This window comes from Trachemys scripta, unplaced genomic scaffold (genome assembly GCF_013100865.1).
Source record: "Trachemys scripta elegans isolate TJP31775 unplaced genomic scaffold, CAS_Tse_1.0 scaffold_112, whole genome shotgun sequence".
NCBI classification, from domain to species: Eukaryota; Metazoa; Chordata; order Testudines; family Emydidae; genus Trachemys; species Trachemys scripta.
Window position 1 is genome coordinate 5,181 of NW_023260485.1, and position 19,403 is coordinate 24,583.

Genomic DNA, 19,403 nt, shown 5'->3' on the forward strand with positions numbered 1-19,403 from the left:
CAGACGGGCACAATCTCTCTTTCTTTGCAGATCACCTGTAAAGATTCCAGAGTCTGTGAACTGTGAGTGGGAGGTTTCTCTGACAGACCCCCAACTAAATCCAGTAATGATAATCCTGGTAAGAAATGGCATAATTATCATTTGTGATTGTGAACCTTGGTCTGCAGGATGGAAACATACAAATAGCGGGCTAGGAAAGTTCCCTTTAATCCATTTAACCTTGTTCCTCTTCGGATTATACAGTGAGCAAGGGTCTGTGCGGTGTGTTGTTTATTTAAAAATAACTACCGAGACTTCCTCTTTGTACCGTCACCTTGTTCTCTCAAACCAGGGTGAGCTTTCCTTTGCCAGAGGCTGAAGATAAGCAGACAAGAATACACAGAGGAAAAGAACACAGCCAAGATTCAGCGGATAGGGAGGAAGCAGGATGGCTGAGCCTGAGAAAATCCCTGAACCAGCCCCACGACGAATCTTCCAGGAGAGACAGAGGATTACTGCTCTGCCCCTGTACTTTGAAGGGTTTCTATCTATCAGACGTGCACAGTACCAGGTAAGGTGCACAATCCGAGCAGCTACGTTCAATTAAACTTTTTCTGAGAAATGTGTTGTAACTCATTACAGGTTTTGAGACCTGTTCCTGAGGGCTGGTCTGCAGCACCCCAACCTGCACTGAAATAATTAAATCTGTTTTAATTCACACCTTTAGTTATTTTAGTGAAAGTCCTGTGCACACTTTATTTCAGAATAAAAGTGTCCCATTACAATTTAGTTGAAGTCAATTTTTTACCAATTTAAGCAAAAGCAAAATCAGAAACTCTTATTCTGAAGTAAGTATCCACACACAGATTTGCACTGAAATAACTAAAGGTATGAATTAAAACAGATTTAGTTATTTCAGTCAAGTTTGTGTGTAAATAAAATCTGAGTATCCCTTGGCACTTTCTGCTGTTGCATCAGGGAGTAATAGTTCCCATACTTGAAACTACTTTTTTTTTTGCTTTCAGATTCTTATTTATATATATTCAACTAAATAGACTCTTTAACAAAATAATATAAATATAAAATGTACCATAATAGTCTCCATATTTCTAGACATGCATTTCCTTTTATGTAGACAATATTATAAGAAAGAAAGATAGAGAAAGATGTTGATTTCTGAAGCTGTAGTTTATTTTGGGTTTTCCAATGGACTCTTAGTCCATCTCAGTTTTATACTGTATATATGTATATTTATATTTGTATATATGTATATTTATTCTGTATATATGTGTATTTATTCTCTATAAATGTATATAATCAAAACAACTGCATTACACACCATAATAATTATTCAGCACCCCATCTTTTTTTTTTATATATATAATCTACAGGAAAGTTGATTGAGACTGATTTCGGAGCTGCAATAATGATGAGACACTTAGATTACATTTTAAGCCACAAGAGCAAAGTTTGATTTGTTTATATTGTTCTGAAATAGCCCATACTAGTCTTAAACCTGAAATTCTCTGTCATCTAGCATTTAAAATGAGCATGTCTTACAATAATTAAAAATATATAATGCTGAAATAATTTAACTTTGATTTATGGACTACTTTGGAAACACAGGACAGTGGAATTTTTCTGAGGCAGGATAATAATTTATGCCCTGGTCCTGTATGCATGTGTGAACATTATTAGTAAGTATTTACAGATCAGGTCCTTGAACATACTGATTGCTTTTTAGTATATATTTCTTTATTTTAGCTCCTGATAGCGATCATTATAGTTAAGATTGCAAAACAGTTTCCATTATAATCCTTTCCCCTACCCAGTCATGGCTATAAAAGATTTAATATTTTCTGTGCTTGATCACTGCTCAAATATGATTTTTTTCAAAAATAAGTTTGAAGGTAAACTTGTATTTCCCCATTATTCTTTTTTAGTAGACTCGGGGGGGAGGATGCACTTTATCTCACAAAGAGAAAAGTAACTACTACCTTTTTTTTTTTTTTTTTAAACTACAATATAGCAAGAGGAAGTTCGGAACAGTGATATTTTTGAGCATTGCTATTAATGATGTATCCCAACATGGAAGATTGGTTGAAGTTTCATTATGCTGCATAACAGTCCAGAAATAAACAGCAGATATTTTTCAAGTTCCCCCATATGTGGAAGCTTTTAAAACCCACTCTCTCTCCAGAGTCACTAGCTCACATACTGGCAGTTCACTGCATAATACTGAGATCATACATGTAACTGATCATTTTTCAGAACTGCAATATGATTTTCTTGGGCATCAGAAAAGGCCATGGAAACTTGTAGTGAGACTATTCATTTCAGGAATGGGAGTGGTATGTTATAGAACTAATATCTGTTAGTCTTAAAGGTGCCACAGGACTCTCTGTTGCTTGTTACAGAACTGCATTTCCTGATGAAATTTTAATAATGGGAGGGGTTGCTATCAAGGTTAGGTCAAAAGGGTCCAGGAGCAGGGGTATAACAATAGATATTACCAAAAGTTTGGCTTTTGCAGACATTTACACTCCATCTGTATCCCTTTTCCCCTCTTTATGGTCTTAACTTAGCCCTCAACCCTGCCGAGAGATTCACATAGGTGGACCCTTATGCCCATGCAGATTCCTTTTCGGGAGCAGGGCTTTCGGCTATGTGTTCTCTAGGGCCTGGAGTCTGTCTGTATCTGTATTTGAAAGCACCATGCACATTTATGGTGCCATATAATTAATAATAATGATTGGGTATGCTAAGATAGTCAAAAGATTTGAAGGCAGCTTCAATACATAGATGGGATGGAATAAAGATACTTCTGCCCATCTCTGCTCTCCATAATTGTTTTGCCTGCCACCAGAAAAGATCAGTTTCCCTAGAATGTTGTTTCAGCAGGGGGTTAAAACTCTAGCAGGTCTCCCCAAGGGGTGTGCGTTGTTGATAAACATAGTGGGGATTGCTGGTAGTATGTGAAACCTAATATGTGTAGCAGTGAAAGGGACAAAATAAAAATAAATAGAGCCATTGACAAAATGTGTACTGAGGTGATTACAGATGGTCCTAAACAAATGCAACACCCACCCACTGCTACACCAAGGGATCAGCGTAAATTTAAGGTGCAATACCTCAGAAACCGTCATGGCTAGAAATATTGTAAATGGGGTCAGCTGTTGTGGTCCAGGGGAGATAGCATTGCTCAGCTCCTCTGAATATCAGGTCATTTACTTAGGCCTAAAGGAGAGTTTAGGAGCCTAACTTTTAGACTTTCATTTTTGAAAATCTTGATGTTTCAGGACCAATACATGACTGAAGCTCTCATCTTGGACCAGTGATTAGAAAAATAAAAACTTCAATCTGAGATACGACCATCATTAACAGTGTTATGCTTGTATACGGAGCATACTATAAAATAATTTAATAGAACGTTTATGTGGGACCGTTCATCCTGAAATAGCCTCCAAAACGTCACATACTGAAAGACAGCCAGCTGTAGGGAGAGAAGATGATGACCCACTGGCACACAGTATGCAATGTAACAGACTGAGGAGGGGAAAACATTGGCTAGGAAGACCAGGACAGTACACCTCTCTTCCAAACTTTCACATGCAATCTTTTATGATCAAGCGGAGCACCAGGAGCTCTGCGTTTGAGGTATCCGTCCAAATATTTTTCTGCTATTAATAAAAAGTAGAGCCGGAACCAAGCTGTGAAGTTTGCAGTTGGATCTGGAGTCAAATTTCCCCAAAGACAGGATGTGGCTTGGATCTATGATTCTCGGTCAGGGCCTGTTTATAATAAACAAATTAGATACTGCACATTCATTATTTGCCCTTAAAAGTCTATTTGAATGTGATAAAGAGAACCGCATGAGCAGACCTCTGTGCCCTTGTGGATTTCCCATTGACTTCTATAGGACTTTGCACAACCAAAAAGTCAACTTGCACAGTTCTTTTTGCAGAATCGGGTCCTTAAAGACCACCATGCCTGTCTCTCCCTGTTCTCCTTTCTTTCAGCGCCAAATAAATGCCAATGTTGATGTCATAATTGGCAGAGCCATGAAAATCAGTCAGAGAAACAAGGATCCTCCATCTGTTTATATCTAAGTCTAAAGAATGACTTCTGTTGACAATGGTAGGCTAGCTGGCATGGACAGAACATAATTTTGCCAAAGCTACTTTTTAAAGATAATTTTTTTAAAATACCTATTTAAAAATTGAGGCACCAGCCATCAGAATTATTTAAATTAAAATTTGGTCAAGAAAAGGTTCATAACATGGAGGAAACTGCAGTGTAGATGGAGCCAGAGAGCACACAGGCGTTACATGCTACTAAGGATGGACGCGGTTGAAAGACAAAAATAGCACAGTGATTCACATGCATAGTAATAGGTAGCACAGTAAACCGAAACACCAAGAAACCACAAGTAAACTACTGATCTTGCTATGCAAATAGCTAGCAGCAATCAGACTTATTCTAAAACATTTCTTCATTTTATCTAGCATGATGGAAATAGCCATGTTTAGTAGCACTTTCCCACCAACAGCTTTAATATTAATAAATGTGCATTTATATAATGCCTCTGCTCTTAATCCCCAAGCCTTTTACAACTAGGAATCGCTTCACCCACCTCTGAAATGCAATAACGCCTTGAGTAGAACGTGGCCATTATTACTCGGGCCACAGCATTATCACACAACAAATCGGAAAAGGGAAAACTAACATTACATGCAATTGAAATGGCAGTTCTGGACAGCCAGTTACAGAGCAGATGCTATGCTGAGAAGGCAGCACGGGTTCACAGTTTTATTAATTTTAGTTGGAATAAAGGTGACCAAGTCTGTGCACCTTATTTGTAGGCAGTGAGGAGGTTGTTTACCCGTGACCCAAAGACATTCCTGAATGCATAGAGCTTGTAGAGTGACTGGTTTTGCTCATTCTTATTAGGGTGCAATTCATGCCTGTGCAGAGGGTCCGTATAAAGACTATGCACTACTTAAGCCTTCAAAAGAGGGGGTTATGGGAGATTAAAGTGGTGGATAGCCCCTGTGTCAGCTCACTGTGTGTGTGTGTGTGGGGGGGGGAATTCATTGACTTAAATGGAGCTATAGTGGTATGTGGAGAATCAGACCCCACTTCTTTTACACGTTATCCAAAGTGGGGAGCCTGACAACTATATCTGTAGGAGAGGATCAGGTCTCCCGAGTACTCATTTTCAAAAGTAAATCTTCTTCTCGTAAAATGTTGCCAATTTCCTTGGTCTAAATTGTAGCTTTGCCACAAGGTCATTGTATGAGGCAGCACCGGGTTGGGCTGCCTCTCGTGTTTTGAGAAGCAGATAAAGATTCACAGTCTGCGTCTGCTTTGCAACGGGGCTGGAGAGGAACATACCATGTATCAGCTCCATGCTTGGTGCAGTGTACATCCCTCAGTTTATCACTTCAGGGGTTACAAGGATGCTGTGGGGAGAAGCACACTAGTCCACAAGTGATTCTGGAGAACTCCTGAAAAGAATTATTAGGAGACTGAAATCTATGGGGGAGAGGTCACCAGGTAGAGGTTTGGGGGGAAATATCATGCATGTCTTAGTTTGTCAGGCCTAGCACGCTTGCAGTTTTTACCCTTGTGTGAGAAACTCTCCCTTTTTTTTTTTTTTTTTTTGCCAAAAAAGTACATCTGTTTTACAGTTTTACTATCTTCATTCACTAGTCCATAATTAAGGCCCTTCTTTTTTGTTTCTCTTTTTAAACCAAATTTTACTAAAAAATCCCCAGGTTTTACAAAAGGTTTTACTGATTTTTCACCTGAATTTTGGAGCACTCAAGTATGTGACCATTCTGGTTATTTAAAAAAAAATCCAATCCATGACATTAGGTGGATGGGTTTAGGTTACTAATAAATTAGTCTAAGTGTAAACGTGAGGTTGTCTGTTAAAGTAAGGCAAGGTAGTGGAAGAGACACAGGCCTGCCTGGGCATATGTATACATACTGTTAATGTAGAGTTCATGAAATACACCACAGCCTGAAACTGCTTTTACGTTCAATACTCTTCCTTTTCTCTTTGTTGCTTTTTTCTATCCTGTCTCTCAATATTAACCACCCTCGTATTTACCCAGAAAACTATTACGTTAATTTTATGCACTGATTTTCACTTGTTTTTTAATTTTTGTAATGAACACCAATAAATACTTGGGCAATTTTAAACAAATAAAATCCCCAAATGAAAGGCTTTGCCCATAATATATGCTTCTCATGCATCCTCAGACAAGAGAGCAGAATGTATAATTGCAATGGTCTTACAGCCTTTCCCATCATTAACTAACACGTTCATTGCAGGGAAGATTGAGAACAATAAGGCAATGGTTGGTTGCAGATCGATAGTCTTTCGTCATTGAAAGGGGAAGTAGATAAAGAGTCACTGTGAGTGTAACAATCTAGCTTCAGGTTAGAGGGAGATATTGCTGAACAAACAAACCAGTACAGTTAATATTAATCTTTGTGGGACTAGATTGTTCAGGGGAACAATGACAGGATGTGGAGGCTTTCATCTCTCAATTTGTTTGCCTTCCACTAGTTTCCATTTGGCCCAGGTTAGTAGAGACATTATCGGATGACTATTTCACAGCCTGTATATCAAATCTCCCACTGAAATCAATGATAGAATCCTGGAAATGTAGATCACGTCCAGCCCCTTGTGCTGTGGCAAGACCAAGTAAACCTAGATCGTCCCTAACAGGTGTTTATCCAACCTGTTTTTAAAAACCTCTAATGATGGGGATTCCACATGATTGTTTCTGGGTGATAAGCACTTAAAAAAAAAATCAGACCCCACTTAGTTAGGTACTTAGTGTGACATCCTGACACCCCAATATTCATCACTGTCATGTAATTAGGATGTGTTTTGTACAAAGTATGTCTTGTGAGGTATTCTAAAGGGCTTGATCTGCTAGACATTTTTATGCAATTTAGGGAGAGCAATGTGAAAAATAAAAGCTATTAAACAGTTCTCTCCCCCAGGCTGGAGCTCACATTTTAAATAAGGGGCAAAAATGTCAAAAAACATAAACTATTTGGTCATCAGTACTGAGAAATTGTCAGTGCTATTGATAATCCATACTGATACCAATACTTGGTCAGTTACCATAACCAAGATATTGAACGTGGATCACTACGATGCTACTCTAGTTTTAAACTTGAATAACTCCAGTGAAGCCAATAGAGTTACAGTGGCGTAAACTGGAGTAACACAGTAATGAATCCGCCCCGAAGTCTATATATCGGAACTCCTGACCTGGAATGAAATAATTTTACAAATTGTTTCATTTACTGGAAGTTAGAAGCAGAAGGTCTTTGACCTTTACCAAACTATAAAGCACTGAAATAAACCCACCTGGGTTATGGTAATTTTCTTATCCATATTTCATTCACTTTTCTTTGGGGGCTAAAAAGATTTTCTAGGTAAACTGACACTTGTTCTTTTCAAACAGGATTTTGAACAGTACTGGACAGAACTCAGAGGAACTACACTTTTCTTTTATAGTGATAAGAAAACCCCAACCGTGAGTAGTAAAACATGCTTGTGTGTATGTATATATGATTATTTTTAGTAGTCATTTTCACTGAGTATATATTCATTTACTGCAAGTGCCTCTCCCATCCCTGTAACCATGGAACATGTATCAAGCACTGTAACAGAGAGCCTGAGCTACAGCATATAAAGTGAACAAAATAATAAAAATAATGTGTCTGCTCCTAACAAAATGACTAAGAACCTTCCTTCAGGCTATTCTGTGTATTCACTTTTGAGATGAGAATTAATTGAAGCCACCCCATTTACCATACAGGGTCATTCAAGAACATGTTGCACACGGCACTTATTAGAGCAGGGGGGTTGTCCAGTCCTTGACTAAGACTTTCCCTCCCTCATGTTTACCTCAGATGCAGCTGCTGTATGTGTGTATACACTTTTTTAACTGTTTGGAGATCAGTCAGGGTGAAAGGTGCGGTATAGTTATAATATGCACATCCGCTGCATCTTGCATATGGGTACTTAAACCAGTCTGTCCAATAAACTGCTCCAACACAGAGCTTCTGCCTTTCTAGCTGAAAATCTGCACCTCAGAAATGAGGACCACAATATAAAGCAAAAGTTCTTTCATATCCCACATGGACATAGTCTGTCTTGTTTGAGCTATGGTTGAAACTCTGCTCGCCACAACCACGTGTTGTTTATGTATAGCTTCTCAGAGCAGCATGGGCAGGGTTTTTTTTCTGAGACCCAGTTTATAGATAAGGGATCCAGTTCTTCTCTCACGTACAATATACCCTGTTGTGGATCCATTGACTTCACTGGGTTTATTCTTGATTACACTTGTGCAAATGAAGAGCGTATCAGCCCTGTTGCTTTAGGCAGTATATATAGCATGGTTTATAACATGACTCAAACCAAAAACTCCAATCCACATTGCTCAGTGAAACTACTTCAGTTATATTAGCAACAACTCTGTTTAGTGAATGGAGCTGTAAGTGCTGTTCATTTCAAATCAGAAGGTGACTGAGCAAGACACTCACACCAGCAATTCTCAGTAATTACCCTAAAGAATTAACACACTTTTACTGTACATTTCCACAGAACTCAAGCAACGTCCCCAAAATGTTCCCCATCACAGGCTGTACATACTGAGATGGACTCGTGATGGGAGAAAGATGTTTTCTCCTTTATCTTTTTCTCCAGCAGATCCATGCATAGTCAGACACCTCCTGTGCCCCCAAAAGTTAACCATAACAGAACTTCTAGAGGAAACATTTAGTGAAGTACTGTAACTCCTGTTGTTAGTCTACAGGGCTCAAAGCTAGAACGTTGTGTGGGTGTTTTGTGTAAGAAGTGTCACCTTAAAGCTGCATTTCCCGGCTTTCTAACATTCGTTATTTGTTTTTCACTGTAGCTCTACTGTTCTTGCCAGTGGCATGCTTGGGGGAACCTTAGGGCAGAGAGAAGAGTTTTACCACTTCATCTCAGTATAAAGTAGCCACAGTGAAGTGGCCTCAGAGCAGTCAGATGTCCACAACAGACTAGGGTGACCAGACAGCAAACGTGAAAAATCGGGATGGGGTTGGGGGGTAATAGGAGCTTATATAAGAAAAAGACCCAAAAATCGGGACTGTCCCTATAAAATCGGGACATCTGGTCACCCTACAACAGACACCCCCTGGAGAAGGGGCAGCCTGGGAAGAGAGAGCGCAGATGAGGAGAGCTCAAACTAAAGTTTATGAGCCTATCAACAGCATGTGTCATCCATATGCACCCCTTGCTGCCAGGTCCAGCAGTGAAGGTGCACCCTTCCTTGATTTCCCTGAGTGGCTTTAGCATGTCACACAGCATCCCTATTACCAAGGGTCTGATTTACTACTGGGAAGTTCACAGAAATGCATGACTGAACTACACCCAGGCTTCTCAGCCAGGAAACAGACTACTTCTGAGTTTATCAATCCCACAGCCAAGCCCTTTGCTAACACTCATCCTTGATTTTTCTGCTGGAGCCAGGGCTTTCCTGCTAACTGCAACTCTTCTCCCGATGACACATGGCTGTAGGGAGCTCAACCTCTGAGGAGCTATTTCCTTTCCTTGGGAACCCCTCTTCTTAGGAGTAGTCTCCCTAACTGACATCTGGTGCCTTTTATCAGAGGCAGGTGGTCATTAGCCGCCAATCAGCCACTTAAGGAGTTGACTGCTTACACGTGAGCTGAGCTGGGCTCATTCTCCTTAAAGATGCCTGTCATGGGTACAGTGGACCCTGACTTCCCTTAAAGGGGCAAGCCACCCCATGACAGGCCCTATACCGCCAATAAATAACATTTATTCATATTGTGTGTTTATTGGCATGATAGGGCCCATATATTTTACCCTGCCCTCTCTGCTGAGTGGGCCCTTCCTAGAGTTTCTCCATGCAGGACAACCTCTGTCCCGCCATTTAGTTATCTCTTGCTCCAAAGAGACTAAACTTTTTATGCTCCTCTATTGCAGCTAATGAGACCCACCGTATTTGGCTGCCAGGGGGAATCAGTAAAATAGCTACATATCTCCACATGGGACACCTGGATGCATCAATGTAACCCAGGGCTGAATCTAGCACAATTTGTAATCAGTCTGGGAATGTTGTTGAATTCTGGGATCCGTGCTGCATACCCACACTGAAGAGTGGTGAGAAGTTTGCCCAAAATGTATATTGTAGCTGAAAATAGCGTCTAAAAGAAGCAATGACAGACTTTGTATTGCCATGTATGTTAATGGCACCAAGCTGAAATTTAAGAAAACCCTGGAGTGTTCTTGTTTCAGTTAGTGTCTGCTGGGAACAGCTGACTTGTTTAGATGTGCTCTAATGCGTGCCCCATCTTTCTTTCCTTTCTCAGTATTTAGAGAAACTAGAGGTGACGAATTTGACATCAGTAGTGAACGTTTATCCAGAGGAAAAGTGCAGTGCACAGTTTATCCTGATGCTGAGAAATGACAAAGTGGAGCTGAAGGTGAGTGAACCCACTGAAGCTGGAAAGGCATGACTTATGCACCTTTGCCCTGTTTGACCCAAGCTGCTCCTGATCCCCATAACATAGCAGAAAGCAATGGCAGGGCTGTTGTTTTCCAAAGGTTGGTGCACGATACCCACTGCCTTTTGGGGGTGGGGAGGGGCATTTTGGAAACATTCTAGTTTGTTTAAATAACAAATGCACACAGAATGGAACCTCCTGCCTCTGGGAGAGAACACTGCCACTCATGGCCTGGGGAGGGGTCTCCAGGGCTTCATCTTCTGGGACCATGGCACTCCCCTCTTTCCAGCCCTGTTGCTCTCTGCTGAAGCGAGGGGGCTCCTCCTTCTCCTCCCCCCGCTCCTCCTGGCCAGTGTCAGGGCTCAACTTCCGCCTGTCTCTACTTTCCCTTCCTCCCATGTCATCTCCTTCACTTATTGTATGCCTTCCATAGCACCCCAAGCACGAGTGGCACCCCATTGTGCTGGGCACTGTACATACACTTAGTCAGAGAGGCCCTCCCTGCCCTGAAGAGCTTACCGTTTAGCTAGGCAAGACAAACAGAACGTGAGGTGAAACAGAGGCACAGAGCTAAGAAGTGACTTGCTCAGAGTCACACAGCAAGTCGATGGCAGGGCCAGTTAGGGAACCCAGGTCTGCCTCTGGTGCAGCACTCACTTCCACTTCCCTTCTCTCTCACGTACAGTGAGGGTGAGGGGGAAGGGACGAAGAGAGGAAGAATGGGAAAGGGGATAAGAAAGCAAGAGGGAGTGGTGAAGATGAATGTGGGGCATGGACTACATGAGGGGGAATAGTACTCTCCGCCCCGCCTCCAAAATAGTTACGTGGGGGTCTTCATCCCCTACTGTGCCCCTCCCCATACACACTGAGAGGCAGAAGTGTAGTGATGAGGTACTGGTGCCTTTGCCTCTCTCTAGAGCGCCTGTTCTCACCCTCCACCTCTGCTAAGTACTGGGCAAAGGGAATCAGTTTTCCATAGCCTATCACCCCCTCCACATTATGTGAGAAGGGGTTTGAGGGTGTCATACAGAGGGATTGTACCTGTCTTCAGTCTCAAGGTTGGTAGTCACTATGGCATCCTAAGCATTCAATCAGAAGGGGAGCTGCCAGAGGAGGTCAGAGTTAGGTGACCATATGTCCCGTTTTGGCCTGGACAGTCCCTTTAAGCCCTGTCCCGGTGGGGAGGCAGAGCTTGGGCAGGGGACAGGCAGAGCCCTGCGTGGTGTCCCGTTTTCCCTTTGGGAAATATGGTCATCCTAGTCAGAGTACAGATTGAACACTCAATGGCAGTAGATAAGAGGTGACAGTGAGGAAACCTGAGAAGTTCCAGCTAGTTTCCTTTGGAGAACTGTGCTCAAGTCAACTTAAAAATGCAGACTCAGAGGGGATTGTGAGAGGGACACACACAGGAGAGACCAGGGAATACTTGGTTTTGGAGTCACTCTTAGGTTTCTACTTTTTATTCTCTCAGGTCGAGGACTATGACAGTGGGGAGGAATGGAAAGGCTTTATCCTCACAGTCACACAGGTAGGGAAGCTCTTTAGTGCTGGTTCTCAGCAGATGGTAAATTGTATTGTCAATTGCTTGATCACATGTTGGTTTGTATGAAATATACTCGAGACCAAATAACCAATATCAGCCTCGTTTATTGTGGAAAAATCAATAGTATAGTGCAGGAGAAAAAACAGCTCAATACAATACCAGTTTTCAGGAAGCCATCTCATGCCATATTAAGTTCACCTTACATAGGAGGTGTGCTTCCAAAGTAACACCCCAAGGCTATCCTACCTGTTCACCAGTAAAAAGGTACCACATGCCTCAGCTGAGGCTAGATTTAGCCAGTCATCTTTCCACCTTGTTTTTAATGATACCAGGTGTACCTCTTATCTCTTTGTTCTGAAGAAATGCATTACCACTACCAAGGTCATGAAGGCACCTCCTAGGCTTGTACCATGGTACAACACCCATCTGCTTAACCCAAAGCCTACTTCAGCCAACACAAGGTGTTATAAGATACTGAACATAAGTGAACAGGATTATAGAATTCAGGCCAATTAAATCGCTACAAATGTGTGTGATTTTGTATCTCATACACACAGTTACATTGATAGTGTGCTAAATATTAATGTGGTAGTGATTAATTATATCAATATGAATTATTCAAACATATATTAATATGCATTAAACACAATTAGAACATTGCATATATATATATATATATATATAAAAAATGAATATATGAATTTCATATGAAATTATATAAAAATAAATAAAAATCACACACATTTCTAGCAATTACTTGGCCTGAATTCTATAATCCTGTTCACTTATGTTAAGTACCCTATAACACCTTGCATTAGCTGAAGAAGGCTTTGGTTTAGCCCAGCATACATTTGTAGCACCCCTCTCCGCCTAGTTACCTCCTTTAATGGCAATCCGCTTCCAGGTTTTGATGGACAGGTCTGGGTTCTTTTGGATCCCACCACCCACGCAGCAGGGTGAATCTTTTTTCTTTTCTTTTTTTCTATGAAATTATTTGGCGGTGCCTCCACTCCCCTCACTCCTTCCTGGCAGGGTCACCAGGGCAGCTTGGGCGGAAAATTCTAACTACAGAGTAATCCCCACTTACTTGCCAGATAGTTGGAGACTTCCAAGAAATAACACAACACACAAAAATATATTCAACACAATAATTATATTAAACAGGCAACAAATACAACGTAACAGGGTGAAACACTATTTTTAGGGTCACCGGTGCCCACATTGAAAACACCCGTGACTTGATGTAACAAGTGTTAAACTAGTGTCCTGTTGGTATGTGTACTTTGCTGGGGCCCTTGACAACCTATACAATTCTCTGCAGTGGTTTAGCAGTGTGGCTGAGTGGGTTCAGTACAGCCCAAAGGACCCACAAGTGGGAGGAGGTGGTGAATCCCTCCACAGGTATAATAAACAGCAAGTTATAAAATCCTCAAACCCTCACTCCCTGGCTTGAGGACACAGTTCAGGGAGTAGGGGGTCCCCAAAACAAAATTCCCCTGACTAACTAAAAAACGGTGCACTCACGAACTCCATGAATGATCTTCAGGTTTGAAGATGACACTGGACTCTTCAGTCACTGCAGAGGAGCTGCTGTCTGCGATTCTCCTCAAGCAGGAATCAGGCTGCGTCGGTCCCAGGATTTCCCCTCACCACAAAGGGGTGTAGGGCTCAAGGTGCAGGTTATACAACTACCCTAACATCCAAACTGTAGCCTCCTAGCCCAGCCTCCAGTCACACACTCGGCAGGCAGCTTCCCCGGACTAGCAGAGCTGACCATACAATGTCCCCATACAATGTCCACATACAATATTAATTTAAAATAACATTAAATTGTTATTCAATGTACATTAATAACATTCTTACTATATTGAAATAAGTGACTTAACTTGGAGTCTCCATTGTTAACTATCAGACACAAACAATAATAGGCCACCTGCACCCATCTGTTTACTAAGTGCAAAGGGACAGAGGTGGAGGTCCCTGGAATGTCATAAGTGATTTTCTGTACAGGTTTCCACTCTTGTTCTGAACGTCGAAGTACAGGAGCTTCTTCATTCTCAGGGCTCTCAGCACTAATGGCTGCAGGACAATCAATGATTTCCCTCTCTGCAGGTTGCATGGCTTCTCCCACATCGTGTAGAGGTGGAACCGTACTAGCTGGTAAACCACTTGCCTTTTCAGGCTGTGCCAGCAGGCAGGGCTTATCATGCTGTATTTGTTGACTGATGGGGGACAAATGGTGCAGCTTCAGGATTAAGTATTTGAGCTAGAGGAGGCCCTGATTCTCCCTCTTTAATAGTTTCTACCTCAGGTAATAGCTCATGAAGCACAGGAGGTGTCGGATAATAGGGGAAGAATTCCTCCTCACGGCTACTCTGTGAATGAGGATCATTTTCTCCAGGGGAGGTTAAAGACTCGCTGTCTGCCTCCTCAGCAGATTCAAGTTGTGCAGTGAGGCTTCTTTCTGCAGGAACTTGCTTCCTGAGTCTAGAATGAGTAATGGGTCACCGGGAGGGAGCACATTCACTATTGTTTTCTTCACCTATTAACTGCCCCACTGGCAAGAGGTGGTTTCGGTGAATAGTCTTACAAACATCTTTTCCATCCTAAGGTGGTATACAGGCAAGTCCGGTAGCTTATCAACCACTATGTAGGAGTCTGCATTCCACCGGTCAGCTAATTTGTGCTTTCCAGGGAGACCTAGATTTTGGATTAAGACTCTGTCTCCTACCTGCAGATCCTGTTCATGGATCCGACTATCATATCTCTGCTTGTTGGCAAGGTTGCTTTTCCTGGCTGCTTGGGAGGCCAGTTTGTAAGCTTTCCGCAAGTCACGTCTAAGACTTTGAATGTACTGGAGATAAGTTGTTTCGCTAGCGTATTCAGAGGATATCCCAAAACATAAAATCAATTGGTAGCCTTGCTTCTCTACCAAACATTAAAATAATACGGCGAAAATCCAGTGGACTCATTTTTAGTGCAATTATAAGCATGCACAAGGTAACTGACATGCTCACTCCATCTGGTCTTTTGGGATGGATGCAGAGTTCCCAACATGTTTAGCAAAGTCCAGTTGAATCTCTCTGGTTGTGGATCTCCCTGAGGATGGTAAGGAGTGGTTCTGGACTTCCTTATTCCCAGGGTTTTTGTCAGTTCGTGAATTAGTCTGCTTTCAAAATCTCTTCCCTGGTCGGAATGGAATTGGGCAGGTAAACCATAATGTATAAAGAATTTGTCCCATAAAATTTGGGCCACTGTACTGGCTTTTTGGTCTTTTGTGGGATATGCTTGGGAATACCTTGTAAAATGGTCAGTAACTACCAGTATACTGGAGTGTTTTTTTCTATCAGGCTCCAATGACAAAAAGTCAATGCACACCAATTGCATGGGTGCATCTGTAGTGATGTTCACCATAGATAATGCCCTTTTTTGGCAGGGTCTTCCGCTTAACACACCGAGAGCACTGGTTGAAGTGGTTTTCCACAGATGCTGTCATTTTGGGCCAATAAAACCGGTCTCTGACCAATTCCTAAGTCTTGTCTACCCCCAAGTGACCATGGTCACTGTGCAAAGACTTCAACACCATCTCCTGATATTCTCGGGGTAAGACCAGTTGTTTTCGCACATGGCCCCTTATGGTCTGGATGATCCGGAATAACAAGCCTTTGTTGATGACTAAACGATCCCAATCTTTTAAAAGAAGAATTGTGCCGGGGGGGAAAGTTAGCCTTGGAGATGGGTTTTTCACCCTTTTCCACAGCTTCCAGCACAGGCCCAATGTCTGAATCTTTCCACTGAGCTCTTCTCACTTCAGTCAGAGTTAACTGGGGCAATTCAAAAGTCTTTAGCCCAATGAGATTGGCATAAATTGTAGCTATAGCCTTGTCAGATACCCCCAGTGTATCAGCATATCTTTCCTCATTTACATAAGGGGACTGCAGTTTTCCTATTATGGTCTTGCAGGTGGCGGTATTTCCATGCACTCAGACTCTTTCTCAAGTGGGTTATGAGGGCAACGGGACAATGCATCTGCATTGGTATGACCCGAACGGTATTGCAGCTTAAAGTTATAAGCAGCCAAGGCAGCCATCCATCGCTGACCAGTAGCATCTAGTTTAGCTGTGGTCTGCACATAAGTAAGTGGGTTATTATCGGTTTTTACTACAAAGGTCGCGCCGTACATATAATCATGAAGTTTGTCCACAACAGCCTATTTGAGAGCTAAAAACACAAGTTTGTGCACAGGATAGTGTCTTTCCGATGCAGTCAGCCCTCGGCTGACAAAGGCCACGGGTTTCCATTGATTCTCATAATTTTGATAGAGAACTGCTCCTAATCCATCAAGACTGGCATCTATGTGAAGTTCATAGGGCTTGGTAGGGTCTGCAAAGGTTAACACTGGTGCAGTAGTGAGTTTCTCAATAAGGGTATGGAAAGCGTTGTTGCATTCCTCAGTCCAACGGTCCCCAAAGGGCTCGTTCACCTTGAAATACCTCTAGGAGAACTTGCAAGCTTACGTTGGGGTGATCTCTTCCACGTTGAGGGGTAGCCCCTTGTCAAATTGGTGAGCGGTCTCACAATGGAGGAGTAATTTTTTACAAATCGGCGGTAATATTCACAGAAGCCTAGGAAAGACTGTAAAGCTTTCAGGTCTTTGGGTATAGGCCAGGTGGTTAATGCCTCAATCTTCTCTGAGTCAGTCGCCACACCTTCTGCTGACACAATATGGCCTACATATTTTACTCAGGTCTGACAAAATTGACATTTATCAAGTGACAGTTTCAACCCACTAGCTTCCAGGCAGTCTAACACTTTCATTAGTCGAGCTTCATGCTCTTCGAGTCTTCCCAAAAACAATTAAGTCATCCAAATACATCAGCACTTCTAACAAATTCATATCCCCCACTGTCTTTTCCTTCAAACGCTAGAACGTAGCAGGAGCTCCCGGGATACCTTGGGGCATCCTCTCAAACTGGTAGAATCCCAAAGGGCAAATGAAAGCTGTTTTCTCTTTGTCTTCAGAGCTCAGCTCATCGGGATCTGGTAATAGCCGCTTCGTAAATCTAAGACAGAGAACCATCTGCTTCCTGCTAGGCAAGCTAAGGCATCATCTACCCTGGGTACAGCGTATTGATCTGGGATGGTCCTTTTTTTCAGTGTGCGATAGTCCACTCACATGCGCACAGTCCCAATTTTTCTTCTGCACCACCACAATGGGGGATGCATCGGGGCTGCGGGATTCAGAAATTATTCCTGCTTCCAAGAGTTCGTGGATATGATTTCTCACATCCTCAGTGTCTGCAGGTGCCAGTCTTCAGGACCTTTCCCTAAAAGGCCTGCCATCTGCCAAACGAATGGTGTGTTGCACATTAATGGCACATCCCATTCCTCAGTGGGAAACACATTAGGTCTCTCACTTAGCTGTTTTTTCAATGGATCTTTCCAACTGGGAGATACAGGAGAATCACCAAAATTAGAAAGATCAGGATTCAATGCCTTACAGGTCTTTCTGGCTGCAGTTGCAGGGCTCACAACACTCCCTACCCTATACAATCGTGCCAACACCATTCCTTTCCTGATGGCTAGGGGATGGTTGGTTTCGTTTCTTACTCTTACCATAATGCCAGCTTCCTCCATCTGTGGTAAGGATAATAAACCTCTCTGAACCATCAGACCCCTACGGAGGTTATCTCCATCAGACGGCTCCATCATCACTGTAGGAGGAAGGCTGCGACTGTGCTTCTCAAGTTTTCCTCTCAAGTTAATCTCGCCATGTGGGGGTATGGACAAAACAGCTTTGGATACTCTTACAACTTTCCCTATTGACTCATCAACAGAACTATCATGGTCATAATGCATCGTGGATGAGCCCAGGGTCGGCCCTCACCATGGAGGGTGAACCAGGCCTGGGGTCTTCCGGCCCAAACAACCACAAAGAGTGGCCAAAGACTGGAACATGTTGCTGTTGGTTCCAATCAATATGGGAATGCCATCAGAATTTTGCGTCTCAGGACAAATCAAAGCCAGCTTATTACAATCCTGGAGACAATCAGCCAGTTCTGCAGGAAAACTTAGAGTCACTAGTACATACCCATCGTATGGGTAACTAGCATTGCTAAGGCCCCATATTGTCAATCCCTCTAGAGGATAGATCTTCACTTGAGGCAGGAATTGCTATGGAATTCTCTAGTAATGATGGTGACCTGAGATCCACTGTCCAGCAGGGCCATACAAGGAATCCCTTCCACCATTACATTAACTACCGTGGCTGGGCCTATCAATCCTTCTGGGAATGGGCTCCAGGAAGGCTGTTCATAACACAACTTAGTGGAGCTCTGCCTGTGATGGCTCCCAGTATGCTCCATTACTGGGACCCTTGGGAGTTTCCCTGTAGCTCCCTTTTTCATTGTGCTACCTTCTCTTCATTCCTCGGGTTGTCACACTGGGTGGAAATGTGCCCATCCTCACCACATCGGTAGCAGAATCTCTTGTTCCTTGGGAGGGTCGCCAAGGTTTTCTTTACAGGTTTTCTGCTGGGGTCTCCGCTCCCTGGGCAAAAAGGAGGGTACTTCCTTTCCGTCAAAGTTGGTGGAAGAATTTCGCTAGGTGACCCCCCCAGGCATCTTACTCGTAATAAATTCAGTGAGCTGTGCTGTAGGGTTTTAAGCTGTTGATGGAGGTCCTCAGTGGTGGACAGACAAGGATCTTCCTTCAGTTTGTTAGGAGCAACGGTCCGGCTCACTGAGATCTTATTCCTTTCTCTAACAGTTCTCTTTTCCTCCTCCTCCCGGACTTCTCGCAGCAATTGATGGAATCCTGGAGGACTGTCCAATCGGTCTGCAAGTTTCAATTTCATAATTAGAAAGTTGTCATAAATGGCACCTCGTATGACCTGTTCTAGTCTAGTCTCGGTGTTCCTTGCTCCTCTCAGTGCCTTTACGGCGGACATACAGTTGAAGGGATGGTTCCAATCTGTGAAGATAGGAAGATAGTTTTTCACCTGGCTGTTGGTAACAGGACAAAATTGAAAGTAGAGGTCTTCCCCTGTGTCCCGGCTCCCAAAGGCATCCTCCATCGCCGAGAGATAGTCATCAACAGTGGCAACAGGCTTGCTGGCTTTTAATGCATAGATTACATTCCCTGCAGGTCCTCGCAGGCTTTCTGCCACACGTTTCCTCTTTTCAGCCTCACTACATTGCCATTCCTGCATCACCTGATTTAGCTGATGCCTCCAAGTGTCATAGTCATCTTCCCCTACAGGCACTGGTTTAATACCTGAAAAGAACTTGAGCTTTCTGTAAGGGCCCGATTCATATGCTGTCTTTATGGACTC

The 19,403-nt window shown here is 42.8% G+C and overlaps 1 protein-coding gene across 1 annotated transcript in view; it reads left to right on the forward strand.

The window, feature by feature from the left end:
* The first annotated feature begins 226 nt into the window (after positions 1 to 226).
* The window catches only part of LOC117870245 (signal-transducing adaptor protein 1-like), a 35,071-nt gene continuing 15,894 nt past the window's right edge, over positions 227 to 19,403 (forward strand). Inside the window, exons 1-4 of the mRNA XM_034757335.1 lie at positions 227 to 550; positions 7,470 to 7,541; positions 10,393 to 10,506; positions 11,999 to 12,055. Of these exons, the coding sequence (XP_034613226.1) occupies positions 428 to 550; positions 7,470 to 7,541; positions 10,393 to 10,506; positions 11,999 to 12,055 (366 nt within the window). The 5' untranslated portion in view covers positions 227 to 427. The remainder of the gene's footprint in view (positions 551 to 7,469; positions 7,542 to 10,392; positions 10,507 to 11,998; positions 12,056 to 19,403) is intronic.